The 21,380-nt window shown below is 48.2% G+C and overlaps 1 protein-coding gene across 1 annotated transcript in view; it reads right to left on the bottom strand.

Annotated features, from left to right (window-relative positions):
- The window catches only part of LOC311235686 (solute carrier family 12 member 2), a gene marked incomplete at its 3' end in the record, with an annotated part of 117,418 nt that extends 113,319 nt beyond the window's left edge, over nucleotides 1–4,099 (bottom strand). Inside the window, 1 exon segment of the mRNA XM_084323154.1 lies at nucleotides 3,788–4,099. Within this exon segment, the coding sequence (XP_084179280.1) occupies nucleotides 3,788–4,069 (282 nt within the window). The 5' untranslated portion in view covers nucleotides 4,070–4,099.
- Between the last annotated feature and the right edge of the window lie 17,281 nt (nucleotides 4,100–21,380).

Genomic DNA, 21,380 nt, shown 5'->3' with positions numbered 1-21,380 from the left:
GAGAGTCCCGGTCAACGGCGTGTGGAGATACGCCACGCCACTCCTGCGGCGAGAAGGAATGCCTACTTTCCACGCCAAGACAGACGCCACAGAACGGTACCTGCTGAACATGGAGCGGCGCTTAGCCAAGAACCCCGCCCAAGAGAGTGTATACCGCGCTGAGATTGAGAAGCTCATCACAGCGGGACACGTCACAAAGATGGACATTAAAGAGGCTGACCAGACCACTGAATCGTGGTACGTGCCTCACCACAAGGTCCATCACAACGGTAAAGACCGCATAGTATTTAACTGCAGCTACCAGATCGGATCCCAAAATCTGAATAAAGAGTTACTGCCCGGTCCCACACTCGGCCCCTCCCTACTCGGCGTTCTACTCCGCTTCCGCCAGGAAAAGGTGGCCATCAGCGGGGACATTAAAGGAATGTTCCTGCAGGTGAGATTAGTAGAGGCGGACAAGCCCCTGTTACGGTTCCTATGGAGAGAGAAGCCAGGAGATGAGCACCCAGCCATCTACCAATGGGAAGTCCTCCCCTTCGGAACGACGTGCAGCCCCTGCTGTGCTACATTTGCACTACAGAAACATGTAGCAGAGGACCCAGCAGCGGACGAAGAGGTCCGACACAGCGTAAAGAACAGCTTCTACGTAGACAACTGTCTACAAAGCCTTTCAACCCAGGAAGAAGCCGAGGCTCTCCTGATTAAACTCCGCGCCTCATTGATCAAAGGCGGCTTTGATCTCAGGCAGTGGGCCAGCAGCGATCCGCAAGTACTGCGCAGCCTCTCCTCCGAGGACAAGGCAGCCAGCAGCGAGACCTGGATGGCTACAATCCCGGGAGAAGCCCAGGAGATGACCCTGGGATTGGTGTGGCGATTCAAAACAGATTCGCTTCACTACAGACACAAGCCCCTGACTACGGAGCAGGGAAGGCCGGCGGCGGCGCCGACCACCAGACGGAGTGTGTACACAACACTCGCCCGACAATATGACCCGCTAGGATGTATTCTACCGTACACCACCAGGGCAAAAATGATTGTACGAGCATTGTGGGACAAGGACCAGGGCTGGGACGACCCCATTCCCGCACACCTTGCATCCACCTGGAGAGAGTGGGAGATGGAGCTCCACTCACTCCCAGGCGTTAATATGCGCCGAAGCTACTTCCCACCCACGGTGAGGCCAGAGACATGTAAAATGGACTTACACGTCTTCAGTGACGCCTCAGAGGTCGCATACGGATCAGTAGCCTACTTGCGGGCCCAAGAGAAGGGGGGAGAGATCTACACAGCATTTGTCCTCGCCCGCTCGAGAATAGCCCCACGCAAGCAACAATCTATCCCACGTCTAGAGCTCTGCGCAGCCCTAGCCGGAGCGCACCTAGCCACGCTCATCCAACGTGAGCTCACCATACCGGTGTCTAGAACAATCCTGTGGTCAGATTCCACGACGGTACTCGCCTGGATCAAATCGGACTCATGCAAGTACGGAGTCTTCGTGGGAGTCAGAGTCACCGAGATTCGGGACTTAACCGAAGAGTTAACCGGAGAAACAGAGTGGCGCTACGTTGATACAAAACAGAACCCAGCTGACGTCATCACCCGGGGGATGCCCCTAGATGACCTCACCCGTCGCAATGTCTACAGTGACGGCCCCGCATTCCTAAGACTCCCGGAAGGACAGTGGCCCATGCCTATCCCGAGGGAAGCAAGTCCAGAGGAGGTGGAAAATAAGAAGTCTGTGTTCTGTGGATTGAGCACCGTAGCCTCCACCGACCCTAACATAGACGATTGCACGTCCATAGAGAGTGCACAACAAAGAACATTCCTGCGGTACCACCCGGAGTGCAAGTCCCCCGCTGATATGTCAGCAGCTAACTACGAGGAAGCAGAATTGCTTCTACTGCAGCGAGCCCAGAGAGACAATTTGACAGAAGGAACAGTCGTCATGATTATTGATCAATCACTGCCCAGAGCTATGTGGCCGGCCGGCCGCGTAAGCAAAGTGATCACCGGTGCCGACGGCAAGGTCCGAGCAGCTGAAGTGCTCGTCCAGGGTCGCACTTACACCCGTCCCGTGGCGAGGCTCATAGAACTGCCCCGACTCCCAGACACAATCGATGATGACCATGACCCTATAACCCTATGACTTTGTGAAGTTGACTGACCCCTACAGCAAACCCTTATGTGTAAATAGAAAACGCGATTAATCTGTCTCTGTTTAACTGATTAGGTCTGGGACCAATCAGGGGGTGGCTGTTGTGAAGGGCCAGATTAAACCGAATATATATATTTATTTATATATATATTTAATTGTATTTGTATATTCTCTAATATTCCCTGATATCCCTTGTATATTCCTTGTACAATATGCATTGAATATCCATTCTAGCCTACTGAACATCCCATAATAGTCTCCATTCTACTATTGGTCGAGACCTTGGTGCCAGGCTGCCATACCCCTCAGACCCAGTTCAAACGTACCGCTCCACATGTACGAACAAGTCCTAGTTCCGCGTAGGAATCTGGCTACCGCACCACTAATGGGACTATTTGTTCATAGTGCGTATATATACTGCGCTACTAAAGTAGGACTTTCCTTTTCAGTCCAGTTTCTTACCCTCCAATAGAGTCACAGACGTAAAGCCTCCCCGCGACGCCACGTGTGGGAGTAAGGCCAAGTTCGCCTACCATCGGTATTGAGACATCGTGTATATTAATATTTGAATAGTCATATTTGGCACTATATCGTCGAGTTGGACGTAGTCTATTAAGCTAATAATAGTCTGTTAATATATAGTGCTTCGTGCGGTGAGAATACTACCGTAGTCAGTACCCCATCGTTTCGGGCAGAGAACTGGCTGCTTATCCAGGGTGGTTGACCCCACGTGAAGCTGCACCCGAGGAGCCCCAGAGCCGACGAGCGAGTGGACCTGTATACCGGATTATTCTACCGACGACAGCCCGCCTTCCCAGGCACGGATTATGCTTTGTATACTTTGATTATTCCATGGATAAAGACCCCCGACACTGCCGTGTGTTGGAACCCCCCCCCTGGAGAGGACGCAAGGTGAGGAGACGCTCTGCAAGACGAGGTCGCTTCACGTCTCTCCCCCGTGGACCGGAGAGAGCCGGCCCACAAAGAGTCCACCTGCTTTCATCTGTGGTCCAAGGATCGCCGGCGCATTGAACGGCACTACAGTGGGTTCACCTGGGATACCCTTGGCCGGATGAGGCAGCCGGATTCTACCCCCCCCCCCCCTCCTACTCCTGTCGGCTTACAAGCGACCGGATTAACCCCCCCTAGTGTGTCCAGTATATAATCATTAAAGTATCATTGCTGTTATTCCTTAAACTATTCCAGGTCGTATATGTACCACCTGCGCCTTCAGAGATTGGACATTCTCTATTGATATACCGACGAATACTCTTGCCATAAAAGTGCATACTAATTTCCATTCATAAATGTGATTGATTTGATTAAGTGCTGGCTCTACACACCATCGCTGTGTAGAAATAAAGACCTATTTCTAATTCGTACATTTGTGTTGGATCCGTTTCATCTACGTGACAGTGTTCATCATAATATATTTATGCCGTGTACTGGGTGGCTGAATATTAAGTACAAAGGTAGTGGTAAGTATCATCAAGTATCATATCTAGTAATACAGTCAGGGAATTGTACCCCTCAGTTACAGTACCCATTCTGCAATTTGTTAAATAAAGTTTTCATTCATGCATTCATTCTTGCATTCATTCATTCTCTCTGGAACAGTGCCCTCCTCTTTACCTTGTCGAGTTCGTCGTGTAGCTCGGACAGCGACGGCCGTATCAGCTTGTCCCCGAGGTTCGCCTCTGTCTGCATGTAGAAGTCCATGTTGGGTATGGCGTCGATGGTGTTGTGTCCGAAGGTCCTCATGTAGTACGTGTTGGAGTGCGACTCGGAGATGTGCGTGTGCCCGGTGCCCGTGGAGTGCAGGCTGACCGAGTCGCTCTTCACCGTGTCGCCGTTGTGGAAGACGTCCGGCGGGAGGCCTAGGTCCATAGCGCTGCCCAAACCACCCGGGTCCATGAAGCCGACCAATTTTATTAACCGGCTTTTGGACTCATCTCCCCCTCCCGCTGCCGGGGCTTTCCCCCCGGCTGGCCCCCCCGTGGAGGCGTCGACTGCAGGTGTGGTTCTCTCCGCCTCGGTTACCTCAGTTACCTGGAAGCGGCTTTGCGCAGAGCTGTCGCCGGGCATCACAGGCGGGTCTTCTTGTCCCGCTGGCCCCGACATGATGTCCACCGTCAGGCGAGAATCACTCGATGAGGATTATGTCACACAAAACACACGGACACACGCAGAACTCCAAAACAAGCATTGAGTTATGACCGACCCCAATGCAATCGAAGCAATACTGACTAAAGAACTCCGAAGTCTGACGTACAAACTCAAGCTATGCCAACAGACAGTGCAATATTCTGCTAATTCTAATTAAAAATAATTCAGTGGTGCCAGCCAACCGTCTAATAGTGATAATAGTGAAAGCTCCAGAAACTGCAGCAAAGTCCCGGTCAGACAAGCTTCTGGTCAGCAGTGTCTGTCCCCAGCTACACGGGGGGTGTTGCGCCGGCACGCGTAAAGTTTGATGCGTAATGGACACCGAGCTCTCGTCGTCCCCTCTTCCTTCTCCCCTCCGTGTCCCTGACGCGTTGTGTGTCTCGAGTGCCCGGAGAGAGAGAGAGAGAGAGAGATAGAGGAGAGAGAGAGGGAGGGCGAGAGAGAGAGACAGAGGGAGAGAGAGAGAGAGCGGGAGGGAGAGAGATAGAGGAGAGAGGGAAAGAGAGAGAGAGGGAGGGAGAGAGAGGGCCAGCCGCCAGAGGGAGAGAGCGAGAGAGAGGGCGAGAGACAGAGAGCGAGAGGGAGGGAGAGAGATAGAGAGAAGGACTGAGCGAGACAGAGAGGGAGAGAGAGAGGAGGAGAGATAGAGTTAAATGGGGAGAGAGACAGAGGAGAGAGAGAGAGAGCGAAAGAGACAGGGAGAGAGAGTACAATGATCCGTTTGAGATGCCAAATACTCGCCAACGCGTGGCTGGATGGATAGAGAGGGTTTCAGAGAAAGGAGAGATCATGCAAGTGGTATAACAGAGGGAGGAGATTGACAACTGGTTCAAATTATTTTGAAACGCAGTTACTGAAAACTAATTATAATATGGCAATTGTTGTAATGTAATTAGTAACGTAATCCATTGGATTACAAAAAAAAGTAACCTAATCTGAACACTTTTGGATTACTTCAAAATCAAACAGTATCCTTAAAAACAGTAGTGGTACAAACTACATGTGTACTGTGTGTATTCTACAACATGTTATAACAGTACTGTACAAACTACAGGTGTACTGTGTGTATTCTACAACATGTTATAACAGTACTGTACAAACTACAGGTGTACAGTGTGTATTCTACAACATGTTATAATAGTACTGTACAAACTACATGTGTACTGTGTGTATTCTACAACATGTTATAACAGTACTGTACAAACTACAGGTGCACAGTGTGTATTCTACAACATGTTATAACAGTACTGTACAAACTACAGGTGTACTGTGTGTATTCTACAACATGTTATAACAGTACTGTACAAACTACAGGTGTACTGTGTGTATTCTACAACATGTTATAACAGTACTGGTACAAACTATATATAGCATGTTAAAACTAATCTATCTATCTATCTATCTATCTATCTATCTATCTATCTATCTATCTATCTATCTATCTATCTATCTATCTATCTATCTATCTATCTATCTATCTATCTATCTATCTATCTATCTATCTATCTATCTATCTATCTATCTATCTATCTATCTATCTATCTATCTATCTATCTATCTATCTATCTATCTATCCTTAGCTCTTGGGGTTGCAAATTGCCATATTTGACCTATATTGCCATAGAAGTAAGAAAAATGTAACAACTATACAATGTAACTATACACAATCAAACAAATCTGAATTATAATCTGGGCATGCTTATAGTTACTTCTTTGTCGTAATCTGAAGAGAGAGAGAGAGAGAGACACACACACAGAGAGAGAGAGACAGAGACACAGAGAGAGAGATAGAGAGACAGAGACAGAGAGAGAGAGAGAGAGAGAGAGAGAGAGAGAGAGAGAGAGAGAGAGAGAGAGAGAGAGAGAGAGAGAGAGAGAGAGAGAGAGAGAGAGAGAGAGAGAGAGGGAGAGAGGGAGAGAGGAGAGAGGGAGAGAGGAGAGAGAGAGAGAGAGAGAGAGAGAGAGAGAAGAGAGAGAGAGAGAGAGAGAGAGAGAGAGAGAGAGAGAGAGAGAGAGAGAGAGAGAGAGAGAGGGGGGGGGAGGGATGGGAGGGAGAGAGAGAGAGAGAGAGAGAGAGAGAGAGAGAGAGAGAGAGAGAGAGAGAGAGAGAGAGAGAGAGAGAGAGAGAGGGGGGGGGGGGGTCGTTTGTTGCACCAACGGGACAGCGTCTCCAGTGCGTCATCGCACGCGCTTCGTCCGCCACAGATTCCAAACAGAAGCCCAGCTGAGCTGAGTACATCTAGAACATAGAGAACATGCGTCTGAAGTGGAACGGAACATTACCAGCACACTGTGTTGTATTTCGACCAGTCAACGATTCTAATTTGTACAGAAGCAGCAACTGGCAGCGGATATATAGTCTCCAAATTCTACGCTCCCTAGCTCCCTCCCCTCCTGTTTACTCGTTGTAACGCTGTACTACTATAAACAGTCACGAAAACAACCTGGCAATGAAACATACTATTTCAAAATAAACACTTTATTAGAGGACTGTGTGTAATCCAATGTTGTTAGAAATAGTTGTCACTAAAATAGGCTAAACGCCCCATGGTTGTTCAGTGTCTTACGCTCCAAAGTGTGTGTGTGTGTGTGTGTGTGTACGTGTGTACGTGTGTCTGGTGTGTGTGTGTGTGGTGTGTGAGCGAGCGAGCGTGCGTGCGTGCGTGTGTGTGCGTGACCGACCGGTAGAGTAAAACAAAAGCATTTGTCATCAGCCCAGTTCTGTGACATACTGAGGCATTCATACAGAGGTCTGGGCAGTGAAGAGGTATTGTTGTCAGGCCTTCGCCAACATTAGCATAGGAAACAACAGGTTCTTTATCCCTCCGTACTGCTTGAAGCCTGGGCCAAACACTAGCCCACAAAACTAGCAACACCAAACACTGACATGACTCAGATGCATACATCTTTAAACACAAGACGAGTGGGGGACAGTGGGATAACGTATTCATTAGTGTATAATATAACATTATAACTGTTTCTACTGTTTGATACTTAAAACAGTAATTTATTCAGCATTATTTTATTCTGTTAAGAGCGATGCGCTGCTCTGTGTACAGTGTGTGCGCCTAGACTCATTACATCAACACTGTGATTATTGTACTGTAAATGAGAGCTATTTGATTGCACTGCACTATACTGCAGCATCACTACAGCGATGTCACTGCCAGGGTAGGCAAAGCTAGAGCAGCCTTCATTATCCTGAAGAACATCTGGGCCACAAGGGAAATAGCTGATTGATTGATTGATTGATTGATTGATTGACATTTTTTATTAACAGATTGCAGAATGGGTACAGTACAGCTCAATACATGCAATTGTTAAGGGGATGCAGATCAGAGAAAGACTTTTGTCTTGTTTACATCAGGGTCCCCCATTTTCACCAACAAAGGTGCGTATCTTCAACTCCAACGTTAAAAGCGTCCTTCTCTATGGTTCAGAGACATGGAGAAGGACAAAAAAAGATGATGCAGAAGATCCAGACATTCATTAAATGCTGTCTGAGGCGCAGCTTCAGAATCAGGTGGCCGGATCAAATCAGCAATAAGGAGCTGTGGCAGAGAGGGAGCCAGGACCCAGGAGAGAGCCAGATCCGGAGACGGAAGTGGGGATGGATTGGTCACACCTTGCGTAAACCAGCAGCTACCATCACACGCCTGGCCCTGATGTGGAACCAGCAGCAGCTACCAACACACGCCTGGCCCTGACGTGGAACCAGCAGCAGCTACCATCACACGCCTGGCCCTGACGTGGAACCAGCAGCAGCTACCATCACACGCCAGGCCCTGACGTGGAACCACCAGCAGCTACCATCACACGCCTGGCCCTGACGTGGAACCACCAGCAGCTACCATCACACGCCTGGCCCCGACGTGGAACCAGCAGCAGCTACCATCACACGCCTGGCCCCGACGTGGAACCAGCAGCAGCTACCATCACACGCCAGGCCCCGACGTGGAACCAGCAGCAGCTACCATCACACGCCAGGCTCCTTTTTTCTGTGATTTTTCTCCCATCCCAATTTACCTCTCGTGCCAATTCTCCCTCCCCTGTCCTGATTGTTGCTCGCATATGCCCCCCACTGGCCGGTTGTAGGGCGGATAGAAGCCTTGCATCACATGTCCCCTCCGATACACAAGGAGGCAGCCTGTCACATCTTTTCACCTGCCAGCGCGGACTCTCATTTGGCAAGGAGTAACGTGTAGGAGGCTCACACTGCCATCGCCATTTTCCTGACTTTGCTGTGCAGGCGCCCCCCCTGACCTGTAGGAGTTGCTGTTCACAACGACCAGACTACCACCCTTCGACTTCCCACCCGCTAACAATTGAGCCAGTATGACGGCCGGCCCAAGCCGGAGGCAACGCCGACAGCCGGATTCGAACCCGGTGTCTCTTGCGTTGGTGACGAGCGCAATGTCCGCTGCGCCACCCAGCCGCTCGAGCTGCAATTCTTGTATGAAAGGTGCTCTACAATCAAGTTTATTGTTATTATTATTATTATTATTATTATTATTATATTATTATTATTATTATTATTATTATTATTATTATTATTATTATTATTATTATTATTATTATTATTATTATTATTATTATTATTATTATTATTATTATTATTATTATTATTATTATTATTATTATTATTATTATTATTATTATTAAAACAGCAAGCAATACGAGACATTACAACAATTCAGAAAATAAACCACTTCACCAAAAAAATAAACAATGCTGATCTATTTTGCACATAATCTCACACACATCCAAAAACTCTAAACAGTTTTGCACACATTCGTTTAGTTCAGTTATTGAGAGTAAATTAGTTTGAATATGGCCACCAGTGATCCTTGTGTTGTGTTCATTACAGCTCAATGAAATGATAAGGTAGCAGTCCATATAAGACAAGGTATTGCTATTTTTAACATCTATCATTTCATGTTGCTGAAATTAACACAACACAAGGATTGATTGATTGATTGATTGATTGAAAAGTTTATTAACAGATTGCAGAATGGGTACAGTACAGTACAGCTCAATACATACAATTGTTAAGAGGATGCAGACCTGAGAAAGACTTTCGTCTTGTTTCCATGCTTGGTCTTTATTGTACAACTGGGTTAGGACATTTCTAGGGGCCAGTTTTGAATTGCAGTCTCCCGTAGGTGTTCTTTGAGAGTGTTTTTGAAGGTGGGTAGTGATTCACATTCCTTTACAGCTTTGGGTAGGGCGTTCCACATCGATGTGGCATAATTGCGAAACGTGTTTAGTCCCTTGTTTGAGCCGAATCTGGGTTTTACATGATTTGTGGAGCTTCCTCTGGTGTTGTGATCGTGGTATTCACTGACCTTTGGGAAATATTTTGACATGTACATGGGTACCTTGGTCGTGTAGTGTATCTTGTAGACCAGGCCCATTGCAAGTTGCTGTACTCTGTCGTCTACTCTAAGCCATCCTAGGTTGGCAAAGTGTGCAGGGGTGAGGTGGGTTCTAGGAGTCAGGTCAAGCAGTAGTCTGACTAGTTTGTTTTGAGATGTTTGTAATTTGGTTTTTAGTGCCTTTGAGGTGCTTTGGTACCATGAGGTGCAAGCATAGTCGTAGTACCCTTGAATGAGTGCTCCTGCTAGAGTCTTCAGGGTATTCTTGTTTACCAGAGAGGAGATCCGGTACAAGAATCGAGTTCGTTGATTGACTTTTTTGATTACATTGGATGCCATTTTGTCACAGGAAAGATTAGCCTCTAAGATGGAACCCAGGTAGGTAATTTCATCTTTCCTTGTGACAATATTGTCACCCACTGTAACTGAGAAGCCGTTGGTCTTGCTGAGTTTGTTATTTGAGCCAAAGAGAATGGACTCTGTTTTGCCCATGTGTAATGATAGTTTGTTATCAGCAAGCCATATGCAGATTTTGCCTAGTTCCGAGCTGAGGGTTTTTTCAACCTGTAACTTGTTCTTGTCAGAGACCAGCAGGGCTGAGTCGTCCGCAAACAGGAACAAGTTGCAGTCACAAGCTGACGACATGTCATTTGCATAAATTAGGAACAGTAGTGGTCCTAGTATGCTTCCTTGTGGAACACCAGTTTACTGTGAGGGGGGGGATAGGGTACCGTTTACCTCCACCATCTGTTCTCTCCCCTCCAGGTAGGATTGTATCCAGCTCACTGATAAACTATCAAAACCAATTGCTTTTAGCTTGTCAATCAGAATGGAGTGATTGACAGTGTCGAAGGCCTTTTGTAGGTCTAGCATGACCATGCCGCAGTGGGATTCAATGTCCCCAATGACATCACTGGTGGCCATATTCAAACTCATTTACTCTCAATAACTGTCCAACTACACGGATGAGTGCAAAAATAAACTGTTTAGAGTCTTTGGACGTGTGTGAGATTATGTGCAAAATAAATCAGCATTGTTTTTTGGTGGAGTGCCCCTTTAAGGACGGCAAAAGTGGAATTATTGGGCAGAACACCAGCTGCTCTCTCTATCTCCCAGGCTTGATGATTGAGACCTGGCAAAAGAAATAGCGTCAAACAAGAAATATCTGAATATTGCAGAATAAGCCAATAGTCATTCACTGTAAACCCGAATACGTTTCCAGAACTTAAAAAAATTGACGTAATCTCCTGCCTCAAATTTTTTAAGTTGATCAACTCAAATGTTTTCAGTTGGCTAAGACTTACAATTCTCAGTTAAGGCAACTCAAATATGGTCTGTAACTGTGACTTAAGGTTCTCAGTTAAGTCAAATCAAATATGGTCAGTTACTGTGACTTACAATTCTCAGTTAAGGCAACTCAAATATGGTCTGTTACTGTGACTTAAGGTTCTCAGTTAAGTCAAATCAAATATGGTCAGTTACTGTGACTTACAGTTCTCAAGTGGAGTCAACTCAAATATGTTCAGTTACTGTGACTCACAATTCTCAGTTAAGGCAGTTCAAATATGTTCAGTTACTGTGACTTAAGGTCATCGGCGTATTTAGACCACTATCAGTAGGGCACGTGCCCTACTGATGATCATCTGTGCCCCAGTGATAATTTTTTTTTTCTTTTTTTTACAAATGTTTTTTATTTTCCCTTTTTTAACATGATCAAATGATCATTTAACATGATCAAATAATTATTATAATATTTTTTACTTCGCTTTGAAATATTATAGTGAAATATTTTGCACTGCATTTATCTTGTTGAAATCCTCCAACAGGCTCTTTTTTGTAAGTTGACTGGTTTGCACACCAATAATACAGTGCAATAATAGAATAGTAGAATAGATAGTAAAATTATGCAATAGAATGGCCAGAGTAAAATAGTGCATAGAAGGCTATGGTGAAGAGGTACGTTTTTGGCTTATTTCTGAAAATATTAAGAGATCTAGCTTCCCTAATGTCCATAGGTAGTGTGTTCCATAACTTTGGTGCATAGTTAGCAAAGGCTGCATCCCTGATTTTCTTTAGACTGTGGCTTGGAACCTTCAATATACCAGTAGTAGATGATCGCAATGTTTATACTTTGTATATAAGGAGGAGGCAGTGGCGAATCCTTGTGGAAGCCAACGGAAGCCATGCCTCCCTATAAATTTCATATCAAATTATGAAATATGAAATATGAAAAAAAAAAAAAAATTAAAATATAATTTTTTTTTAATATAGTTTACATTCATTTTCATCTGTGCATCTGTTTTTTTTTTTTTTTTTTTTTTTTTTTTTTATGTCTCCCTCTTCTCCTTCTCACTCCCTCTAACACACTGTCAGACTGTGCTCACTACTGCAGCTAGTATAGGAGAGAAGCAGTGGGTAGGTCTCTTTCTCCAGACTTCCAGCATTATAGAGTGAGTCCAAACTCCAAATCCGATCCTAGCCAATCAGATTCGAGCTGACTGCCACTGGCCACACCCTAAAAGTTTAAAACGGAGCTGGGAGGAAGACGTTCAGCATAATATTCCACCTGGAGGCGGGGCAGGTGCCATATTTTCCCCTCTGCACTCTGAACATTGTATTAACCCGTAACTGTTCCCACGGGCCGAATATTGCCCCGATCCTCGCGAGATTAAATCCACGGGGACCTCTCGGCGTGCCGAAGCTTTTCCTAAATCACTTCCATCATCGAAAACGAGGGGAAAAGGTCGGCTCGCGACCCTGAAAATGTCGCGTGATTTTAAAAACGCTGTATTAAGTGAGCCTATTATGGGATCCACGCGAGCTTTCTATCGTGGTAACATCTGGGCGTCCCGCAACTTTTACTGATTCACATGTAGCCCCTAAAATGATTAGAAAAGGAAAACAGAAAGCGTGGAATAAACTCGCCGAAACGGAAAAGTGTCCCACGGGCGCGCCGTGATTCCGATCCGCGTGAAAATATTCACGGCCATAGAGGAGACCGTGGGACACCTTTTTGCAACCGAATATGTGTCTCGAATTTGCTCCCACGCGGCGCGCAAAATCGCGCAAGGAAAAATCGGACCAAAAATTAACCAATGCTCCAGCAGTATTAATGACCCTGATGTAAACAAGACAAACGTCTTTCTCTGGTCTGCATCCCCTTATACAATTGTGTGTGAATGAATGAAAACTTTATTAACAGATTGCAGAATGGGTACAGTACAGTACAGCTCAATACATACAATTGTTAAGGGGATGCAGACCAGAGAAAGACTTTCGTCTTGTTTACATCAGGGTCCCCCATTTTCAATTCATCGTAAATGTGTATTGAGCCGTACTGTATTGTACCCATTCTGCAATCTGTTAAATAAATAAAAATAACGTTTGACTGGCCGCCGAGCCATACTGTAGTGTACATGGTGACTGCTTGACTTAAAAAAAAAATAAAAAATTATTAATAAAAATATTGAATAATTTTTTTTTTAATAATTTTTTTTTGGCTTCCCCTGTTATTTTACCCACGCGACGCCACTGGGAGGAGGACCTTGAAATCAATTCTAAATGTTACCAGAAGCCAGTGTAGGTCACCTACTTGTAACTTCGGGTTTGATCCAAGGAGTAAGTTGCCCCATATTGCTCTGTAACATTTCTCTTTTTGTTATAGGACCGACTAGTAGGATTTCAGTTTTGCCCTCATTTAATTTTAGGAAGTTGTTCGTCATCCATTTGTTTATTGCTAAGAGACAGGCGGAAATGGAGTTTATAGCTGTGTGATCATTTGGTTCAGCGGAGATGTACAATTGTGTGTCATCTGCGTAACTATGGAAACATACATTGACATCTAATGATGTCTCCTCAATGTTCAATGTTCAATGCAATGTTCAATGCAAGTAAAGCACTTTAAACTTTAAGTATGACTAAATGCTTTCTTGACTATATATATAGTAACTGTTCCAAAATGCATAGATTTCTATGTATTTTAGGGGTTTGGGTGGCTAGCTCTTTTTAATATAAATGTCAGATTGTTTTATTTATTTCATAGATTTCTATGCATTTCAGGAGTTTGGGGGGCTGGCTCCCCAAAATAATTAAATAACATAACCCTAACCTAACTGTAACTGAGGGGTACAATTCCCTGACTGTATTGATAAGTATGGTATCATTAAACCACTACCGCTTGATGTACTTTAACTTCTGGCCATCCAGTACACGATATCTAAGTATGATGAACACTTTCCCACATATGAAATCAGGTCCACACAAATATAACAGTCGAAGGTTTAATATAGCAAAAGGTATATACAACATTCACTTAATTACATTTATGATTTGAATGCACTTGTAAGGCAAATGAGTATTCGTAGGCAAATCAACACTGAATGTCCAATCTCTGGTTACGCAGGAAGCAAGTATACAACCTGGTTCTTTAGGGAAACTATAGCGATGGTACTTAAGGATTATAGCGGGATACTAAAGGGGTCCTGCTGGTTGTAAGTCAGTAAGGGGGGGGGGGGGGGTTTGGAGAGCCGTCAGCTGCATCCCATCTGGCCAACGATTCCTGGGGAGAATTCAGGTACAGAAAACAGTGCCCGCAGGATCTTGATCCACAGATGAATACACTTGGGCCCTCTTGTAGACGGTAGCTGTAGGTCCACAACGAAGGAGAAGCGAGGCGGCCTCGGTCTGGGTTGAGCGCCGTCTCACCTGGGCTCCTCTCGGGGGTAACTCCAACACTCACCGGCGTCGGCTGTTATCCGCTCCACAAATCAAAGCACCCAAAGCAAATAGACACTCCATGCCGTATAGGCTCAGCAGTCGTCCGGGTAGGTAATCCAATGTGCAGGTCCACTCGTCCTCGCCCAGAACTCCTCGGATGAAAGCACCACGCGTGGTCTGCCCAGCCTGGTCAAGACTCTAGACAACGCAAGGAAACGATGGGGGTGCTGCTCACCCCAGAACTCCAACCGAACGATGCACCATACATAATAGACTATTATTAACCTAATAGAAATACGTCCTACTCGACGGTACAGTGCCAAACTATGACAATTCAGCTATGAATTTACACGAGGTCTCAATGCCTATTCTGGGGCCAAAATAGGCCATACTGCACCACACGTGGGTCGTGGGTGAGGCTTCACGTCTGTTACTAGGTTGGAGGGTAAAGGACTAATGGACTAAAAAGAAAGTTCTACTTTACTTGCGCCCTATTTATATGCACGGTGAACAAATAGTACCATTCGTATTTCGGTAGCCGTATTCCTACGCGGAACCGGGGCTAGTTGGGACATGTTCGTCGGCACTATTGAACTTGACTCAAGGGGCCTGTCTGCTGGCGCCAGGTTCTTGTCCAATGAGAGAATGAACTATTATGGGCTGTAGTAGACTAAAGGGATATTCAGTGTATATGTACAAAGAATATACAAGGGATATCAAACGATATACAAATACTATTAAATATATATCCATAAATAAATATATATATTCGGTTTAATCTGATCCTTCACAACAGCCGCCCCCTAATTAGTCCCACCTAATTAGCTAAGCAGAGACAGATTAACCGCACTGTCTACCACTCAAGGTCCGCTGTAAGGGTCAGTCAACTCACAAAGTCATGGGGTCATGGTCGTCATCGATAGTGTCTGGGAGTCTTGGCAGTTCTATTAGCCTCGCCACGGGTCGTGTGTAAGTTCGCCCTTGGACGAGCACTTCAGCTGCTCGGACCTTGCCATCGGCACCGGTGATCACTTTGCTTACGCGGCCAGCCGGCCACATAGCTCTGGGTAGTGACTGGTCGATAATCATGACGACTGTTCCTTCTGTCAAATTGTCTCTCTCTTTTACCCACTTCTGGCGGGTCTGTAGAGACAGTAGATAGTGGAGTAGGAAGCTGTTCCAAAACTTGTCAGCCAGTACTTGACTGTACCTCCACATTCTTCGGCCGTTCGCTTCTTCAGGCCTGTACATTGTCTGGGGTAGCGCGGGGTCCAGCCGCGCCATCAAGAGTGTGTTGGGGGTGACTGGGTCGACATCTGCTACATCACTTGAGACGTAACCGAGGGGCTTGGAGTTCAATACTCCCTCGATCTCCGTGAGGACTGTCATTAGGACTTCTTCCGCCACAGTCTGGGCCCCAAGCACGGCGTACAGGGCTGTCTTTATAGAACGTACTTCTCGTTCCCAGGTTCCACCGAAGTGGGGTGCGTTCGGGGGATTAAACTGGAAGTCAATCTGGGATGGAGCGAGGTGGGTCTTAAGTTCTGGGCCCATAGCTTGGAAGCTCTCTCTCAGCTCTCTTTCGCCGCCTTTGAAGTTTGTCCCGTGATCAGACAACAATGTAGACGGTTTTCCTTTCCGCGATGTGAATCTTCGGAAGGCCATAAGGAATGAGTCTGTGCTCATGGTTGGAAGGAGTTCGATATGTATCGCTCTGGTGGTCATGCATTTGAATACAATACCCCACCGCTCCTCGGTTCCTCTTCCTTTCTTTATATACAACGGGCCAAAACAGTCCATGCCTGTGGAGTGAAAGGGCTTGTCGCCGAGTCGGAGGCGACAGGGAGGTAGGTCAGCCATCCGGGGTATGCTGGGCTGCGCGCGCCACTTTCGGCAGTCTAGACAGGTTCGCTGGAAGCGTCGCACTGCTTCTCTCCCTTGAAGTATCCAATAGCGACGTCTGATCTCCGCGAAGACTCTCTCTGCTCCTGCGTGGTGCACATCCTCGTCGTATTTCTTTATGATCAGCTCTGTGACCTTGTGTCGGCTGTTCAAGACTATCGGGTACTTAACGTCATCCGGTAGGTCGGGGGCTCTCCGCAGACGACCACCCACTCTGATGAGATTATGGGCGTCACTCTCGGGTGCCAGGTGGAGCAGTCTGCTGTCTGATGGGACGGGCTTTCCTCCCTGTAGACAGTCTAGCTCATCGGGGAACGAGTCTCTCTGGGCTCGTTGTAGTAGAAGAAGTTCTGCTTCTTCGTAGTCAGCTGCTGAAATGTCAGTGGTGGGCTGAATCTCTGGGTGGTGCCACAGGAATGTCTTTATCTGCGCACTCTGTAGGGTGAGGCAATCATCTATGTTGGGGTCTGTGGAGGCGACTGTGCTCAATCCACAGAACATAGGTTTCTTGTTTTCAGCCTCCTCTTTACTCGCTTCCCGTGGGGTGGGCGTAGGCCACTCTTCTTCCGGGAGCTTGAGGAACTCTGGTCCGTCACTGTAGATGTTGTGACGGGTGAGGTCATCTAGGGACATTCCCCGGGTGATGACGTCAGCTGGGTTGTGTTTGGTGTCCACATACCGCCAGCTCGCTGCTTCTGTTAACTCTTGAATCTCTGTGACTCTGACTCCCACGAAGACCTTGTATCTGCATGAATCAGACTTGATCCATGTGAGTACTGTCGTAGAGTCTGACCACAAGATTGTTCTTTGCACCGGGATGGTGAGTTCACGTTGGATTAACGTGGCTAGATGCGCTCCTGCTAGGGCTGCGCAGAGCTCTAGACGCGGGATAGATTGTTGCTTTCGTGGGGCTATTCTTGAGCGAGCCAGGATGAAAGCGGTGTGTATCTCTCCTCCCTTCTCTTGGGCACGCAAGTAGGCCACAGATCCATAGGCTACTTCGGAGGCGTCGCTGAAGACGTGTAGATCCATCTTGCATGTCTCTGGCCTCACTGTGGGTGGGAAGTAGCTGCGGCGTATGTTGACGCCTGGGAGTGAGCGGAGTTCCGTCTCCCACTCTCTCCATGTGGAGGCAAGGTGTGCGGGTATTGGGTCGTCCCAGCCCTGGTCCTTGTCCCATAGTGCTCGTACAATCATCTTTGCCCTGGTGGTGTAAGGTAGAATACATCCCAACGGGTCATATTGTCTGGCGAGTGTTCTGTACACACTCCGTCTGGTGGTCGGTATCGCCGTCGACCTTCCCTGCTCCGTGGTCAGGGGTTTGTGTCTATAGTGGAGCGAGTCTGTTTTGAAGCGCCAGACTAGTCCTAGTGTCATTTCTTGGGCTTCTCCTGGGATGGTCGCCATCCAGGTCTCGCTACTGGCTGCCTTGTCCGCGGGGGAGAGGCTGCGCAATACTTGCGGGTCGCTGCTGGCCCACTGCCTGAGATCAAAGCCGCCTTTGATCAGGGAGGCGCGTAGCATGAGTAGGAGAGCCTCGGCTTCTTCTTGGGTCGAAACGCTTTGTAAACAGTTGTCCACGTAGAAACTGTTCTTCACACTGTGTCGGACCTCTTCATCTGCTGCTGGGTCCTCTGCGACGTGTTTCTGCAGTGCAAATGTAGCACAGCACGGGCTGCATGTGGTTCCGAAGGGGAGGGCTTCCCATTGGTAGATGGCTGGGTGCTCATCTCCGATCCTCTCTCTCCATAGGAACCGCAGTAGGGGCTTATCCTCCTCCACTAGTCTCACCTGCAGGAACATCCCTTTGATATCCCCGCTGATAGCCACCTTGTCCTGGCGGAAGCGTAGTAGCACGCCTAGTAGAGAGGGGCCTAGTGTGGGGCCGGGCAAGAGCTCTTTATTCAGATTCTGGGATCCGATCTGGTAGCTGCAGTTAAACACAATGCGATCCTTGCCGTTGTGGTGGACCTTGTGGTGCGGCACGTACCATGATTCGGTCGTCTGATCGGCCTCTTTAATGTCAATCTTCATTACGTGTCTCGCTGTGATTAGCTTCTCAATCTCAGCGCGGTACACACTCTCTTGAGCGGGGTCTTTGGCTAGGCGCCGCTCTGTGTTCAATAGATACCGCTCCGTAGCTTCTTTCGTGGCGTGAAAGGTGGGCATTCCCTCTCGCCTCAGGAGTGGAGTTGCGTATCTCATCACTCCGCCGACTGTGACTCTCTTTGTCCCTTGCTCGAGGAGGTTTATGGCGTAAATGTCTTCTTTAGGACGAATGTCTTTCTTTTCGTTCTTAAAGGGCATTGTCTCTAGTGTCCATAGCCTCTCGACATGCTGCAGGAGAGTGGTGTCTTCTTCTGTCACTCTGGAGTGGAGGCAGCTAGTGGCTGCTGTTCGGTTGAGAGATTTAGCGAGGGGGCCTTGTAGTGTCCATCCTAGGCGGGTCTCGACTGCTGCAGGACAGCCTCTGGGTCCTGTATGGACCCGGTCTATCGGGACTATGAGGTCTGCATGGTCGGAGCCTATCAGCAGGGTCGGGGTGGCGCCGTCTATGAGCGGGATAGGTAGTTGACGCAGGTGCACATATTTATCCATCAGCTTGGCGATGGGGTAGGTGTACTGTGATAGTCCTATTTCTTGGCTGGTGAAAGCATTTGTAATCCTATACCGTCTCTCTGGCTGCCCGCTTGCTGCGATAGTGAAGGAGACATTCTCGCCTTTTATCGTCTTTAAATCTCTTCTTATTGTCCGAATCGTCATCTGGTTCTCGCTCCCCCGCAGTCCCAGCTGGGCCGCAGCGGATGCGAGGAGAAGGGTCTTCTCTGACCCGTCATCAAGGACGGCGTAAGTGTCCATGACTTTATCTTGGTGGCTCAATGTTACACGGACTACCTTTAAGAGCACCTGGGCGCCGCTGCTGCTGGCGGGGTCAATGTACATGACACTTGCCTTTGTGCTGCTCGATGGTGCAGGTGCAGGCTTTCTTCTGTTACTGTCGTGTAGGACATCTAGGTGGGCTCCGTCACACCGACTGCACCTCTTCTTTAGGCGGCACTCGGCTGCCATGTGACTGCGCGCACATCGGTAACAGCGCCTGTTGGACTTTATCCATTGACTCACTTCTTCTGCATTCATCTTCTTGAACAGGTCACATTGTGACAGCCAGTGTTCCTTCTCGCAGTACGGGCACACCATCTTCCACTTCTCTTTTCTCGAGGGGGTACTGTGGTTCTTACTGCTCGGTACTGATTCTGATTGGTGCATGACAGTCACTGATCTTCTTCCATCGTTTACTCTCCTAGGTCCCTCTCTGGAGCTTGGTGTGCTCCGCACGAATGTATCCAAGCGTAGGCTGCTGACTTCTCTCGTCAGGAAGTCGGCTAAATCGAGGAGGGATGGTTCGGGACCGTTAGGATCACGGTGGTCTCTTTGCCGCCTAAAGCGCTCTTGTCTGGCGGGCGGCAGCTTCTCTAAAATCCTCTCGACGTTAGAGTTGGCGTATAGCTCGTGCATACCCTTTTCTCGTTGCGCTCCCAGCATCCCTACCAGGGACTGCACTTTTATAGACAGGTCGTCTAGTGAGCGATTGTCTGTTGCTGGGGGTAGGCGGTCAATATGCCTTATCTCTTGGATTACGTAATCCCATATACGTCCATATCTCTGGTCCAGCGCTGCTAGAGCCGCGGTGTATGGGGTCGTAGAGGTGGCATAGGCTAGCGCTATATTGTGCGCTCGGGGGACTTTCAGGTGCTTCAGTAATATTGCATACTTGTGGCGTTCGTCAACGACATCCACCATCATTGTCTCTAAGCACATCCGGAGCTCCGTGTACTGTGCTCGATTCTCATGGGTGAAGTCTGGAAACGTCGGTGTGCCAATGTATGACGCCGTGGATGGCTGGCACATCGGTGAGCGTTGGGAGAGAGGCCTCCTAGGCGAGTCTCCTCTTGCGCCTCTCTGTGGGCTGGTACCGGCAGGGTACCATGGCCCGCTGGTCCAGGTGCTGTTCCTCGGGGCTGGTCGTGCGTCATGCTCACCCGTGAATAGAGTCGGGGGTCTGTAGCGCAGCGCCGCGGGGGTATAGCCTGGGCTGTACTGGACCTCCTGGTCCGGTGGAGTACTGTGCTGTCGTCGGGCTTGGTTCTCCTCCTCTCCCTCTTCTTCTTCTGTCAGGTCCTCTAGATCCTGTAGTCGTTTATTTAGCCTCTCCGCAGTGTATGCTGCTCCTTCCTTGTAGCTGGGTCTCGCTTGGACCGGTCGGGGAAGGGGGTCTGCGGGGGGTATAGGCTCTCTCTGGTGGTCAAGTTCAGGGTCGCTTGGTCGGTTAGGGGATGCTGCCCTTGACTGTTGTCTCGACGAGGCCCTTGAACCCCTGGCGGAGGGAGAGGGTGTTGCCCTGGTGATCAGCTGCTCCATTAGCTGCGCTTGTAGTCTGTCGCGCTCGGCTTGTAGTCTGTCGCGCTCGGCTTCGCGCTGGATGAGAGCGATGTCGCGCTCTGCTTCTCTTTGGGCACCGTCAGCGGCGCGCTGGGTGTCGGCCCGGTCTCTTGCCATATTCTCTTCCGTCTGAAGGCGTCTCATCTCCAGGCGTATGTGCTCTTCTTCGCTCCGTTGCTGTGTTTGGAGTCGATCGCGTTCACCCTGAAGTCGATCGCGTTCACCCTGGAGTCGATCGCGTTCGGTAGAGGCTGTCAGGCTGACGAGGAACGCCTGTGACAGCATCCTCTCCGCCTCGCTGGGGGAAGACGCTTGTAGAGGTGAGCCGCTCCTGGCTGTCCTCGTTGGGGAGTCCTGGAGCTCTATCTCCTCGGCGCTCTCCTCATCGTGTTCCGTGCAGGGTTCCACCTCTGGAGGGTTGTCTTCCTCCCGGAGCTGGTCGGGGACTACTTCTTCGGTATTGGCGGGGGGTAAAGGCATGTCTGTTCCCTCCTGGTCCCCACCGTGAGCTTGGTCAGTTACATTAGAACCCACTAGGGCCTCTGTGGTTGGGGTAACCTGGTCGTTAAGGTCAGACATAATTTTACTTTCTACTTTTACCACGTTTACCGTCTGTAGAAGGCTAG

Source organism: Notolepis coatsorum, assembly GCF_963971535.1.
Source record: "Notolepis coatsorum genome assembly, chromosome: 10".
Lineage (NCBI taxonomy): Eukaryota > Metazoa > Chordata > Actinopteri > Aulopiformes > Paralepididae > Notolepis > Notolepis coatsorum.
This window is presented reverse-complemented; position numbering and strand designations above follow the sequence as displayed.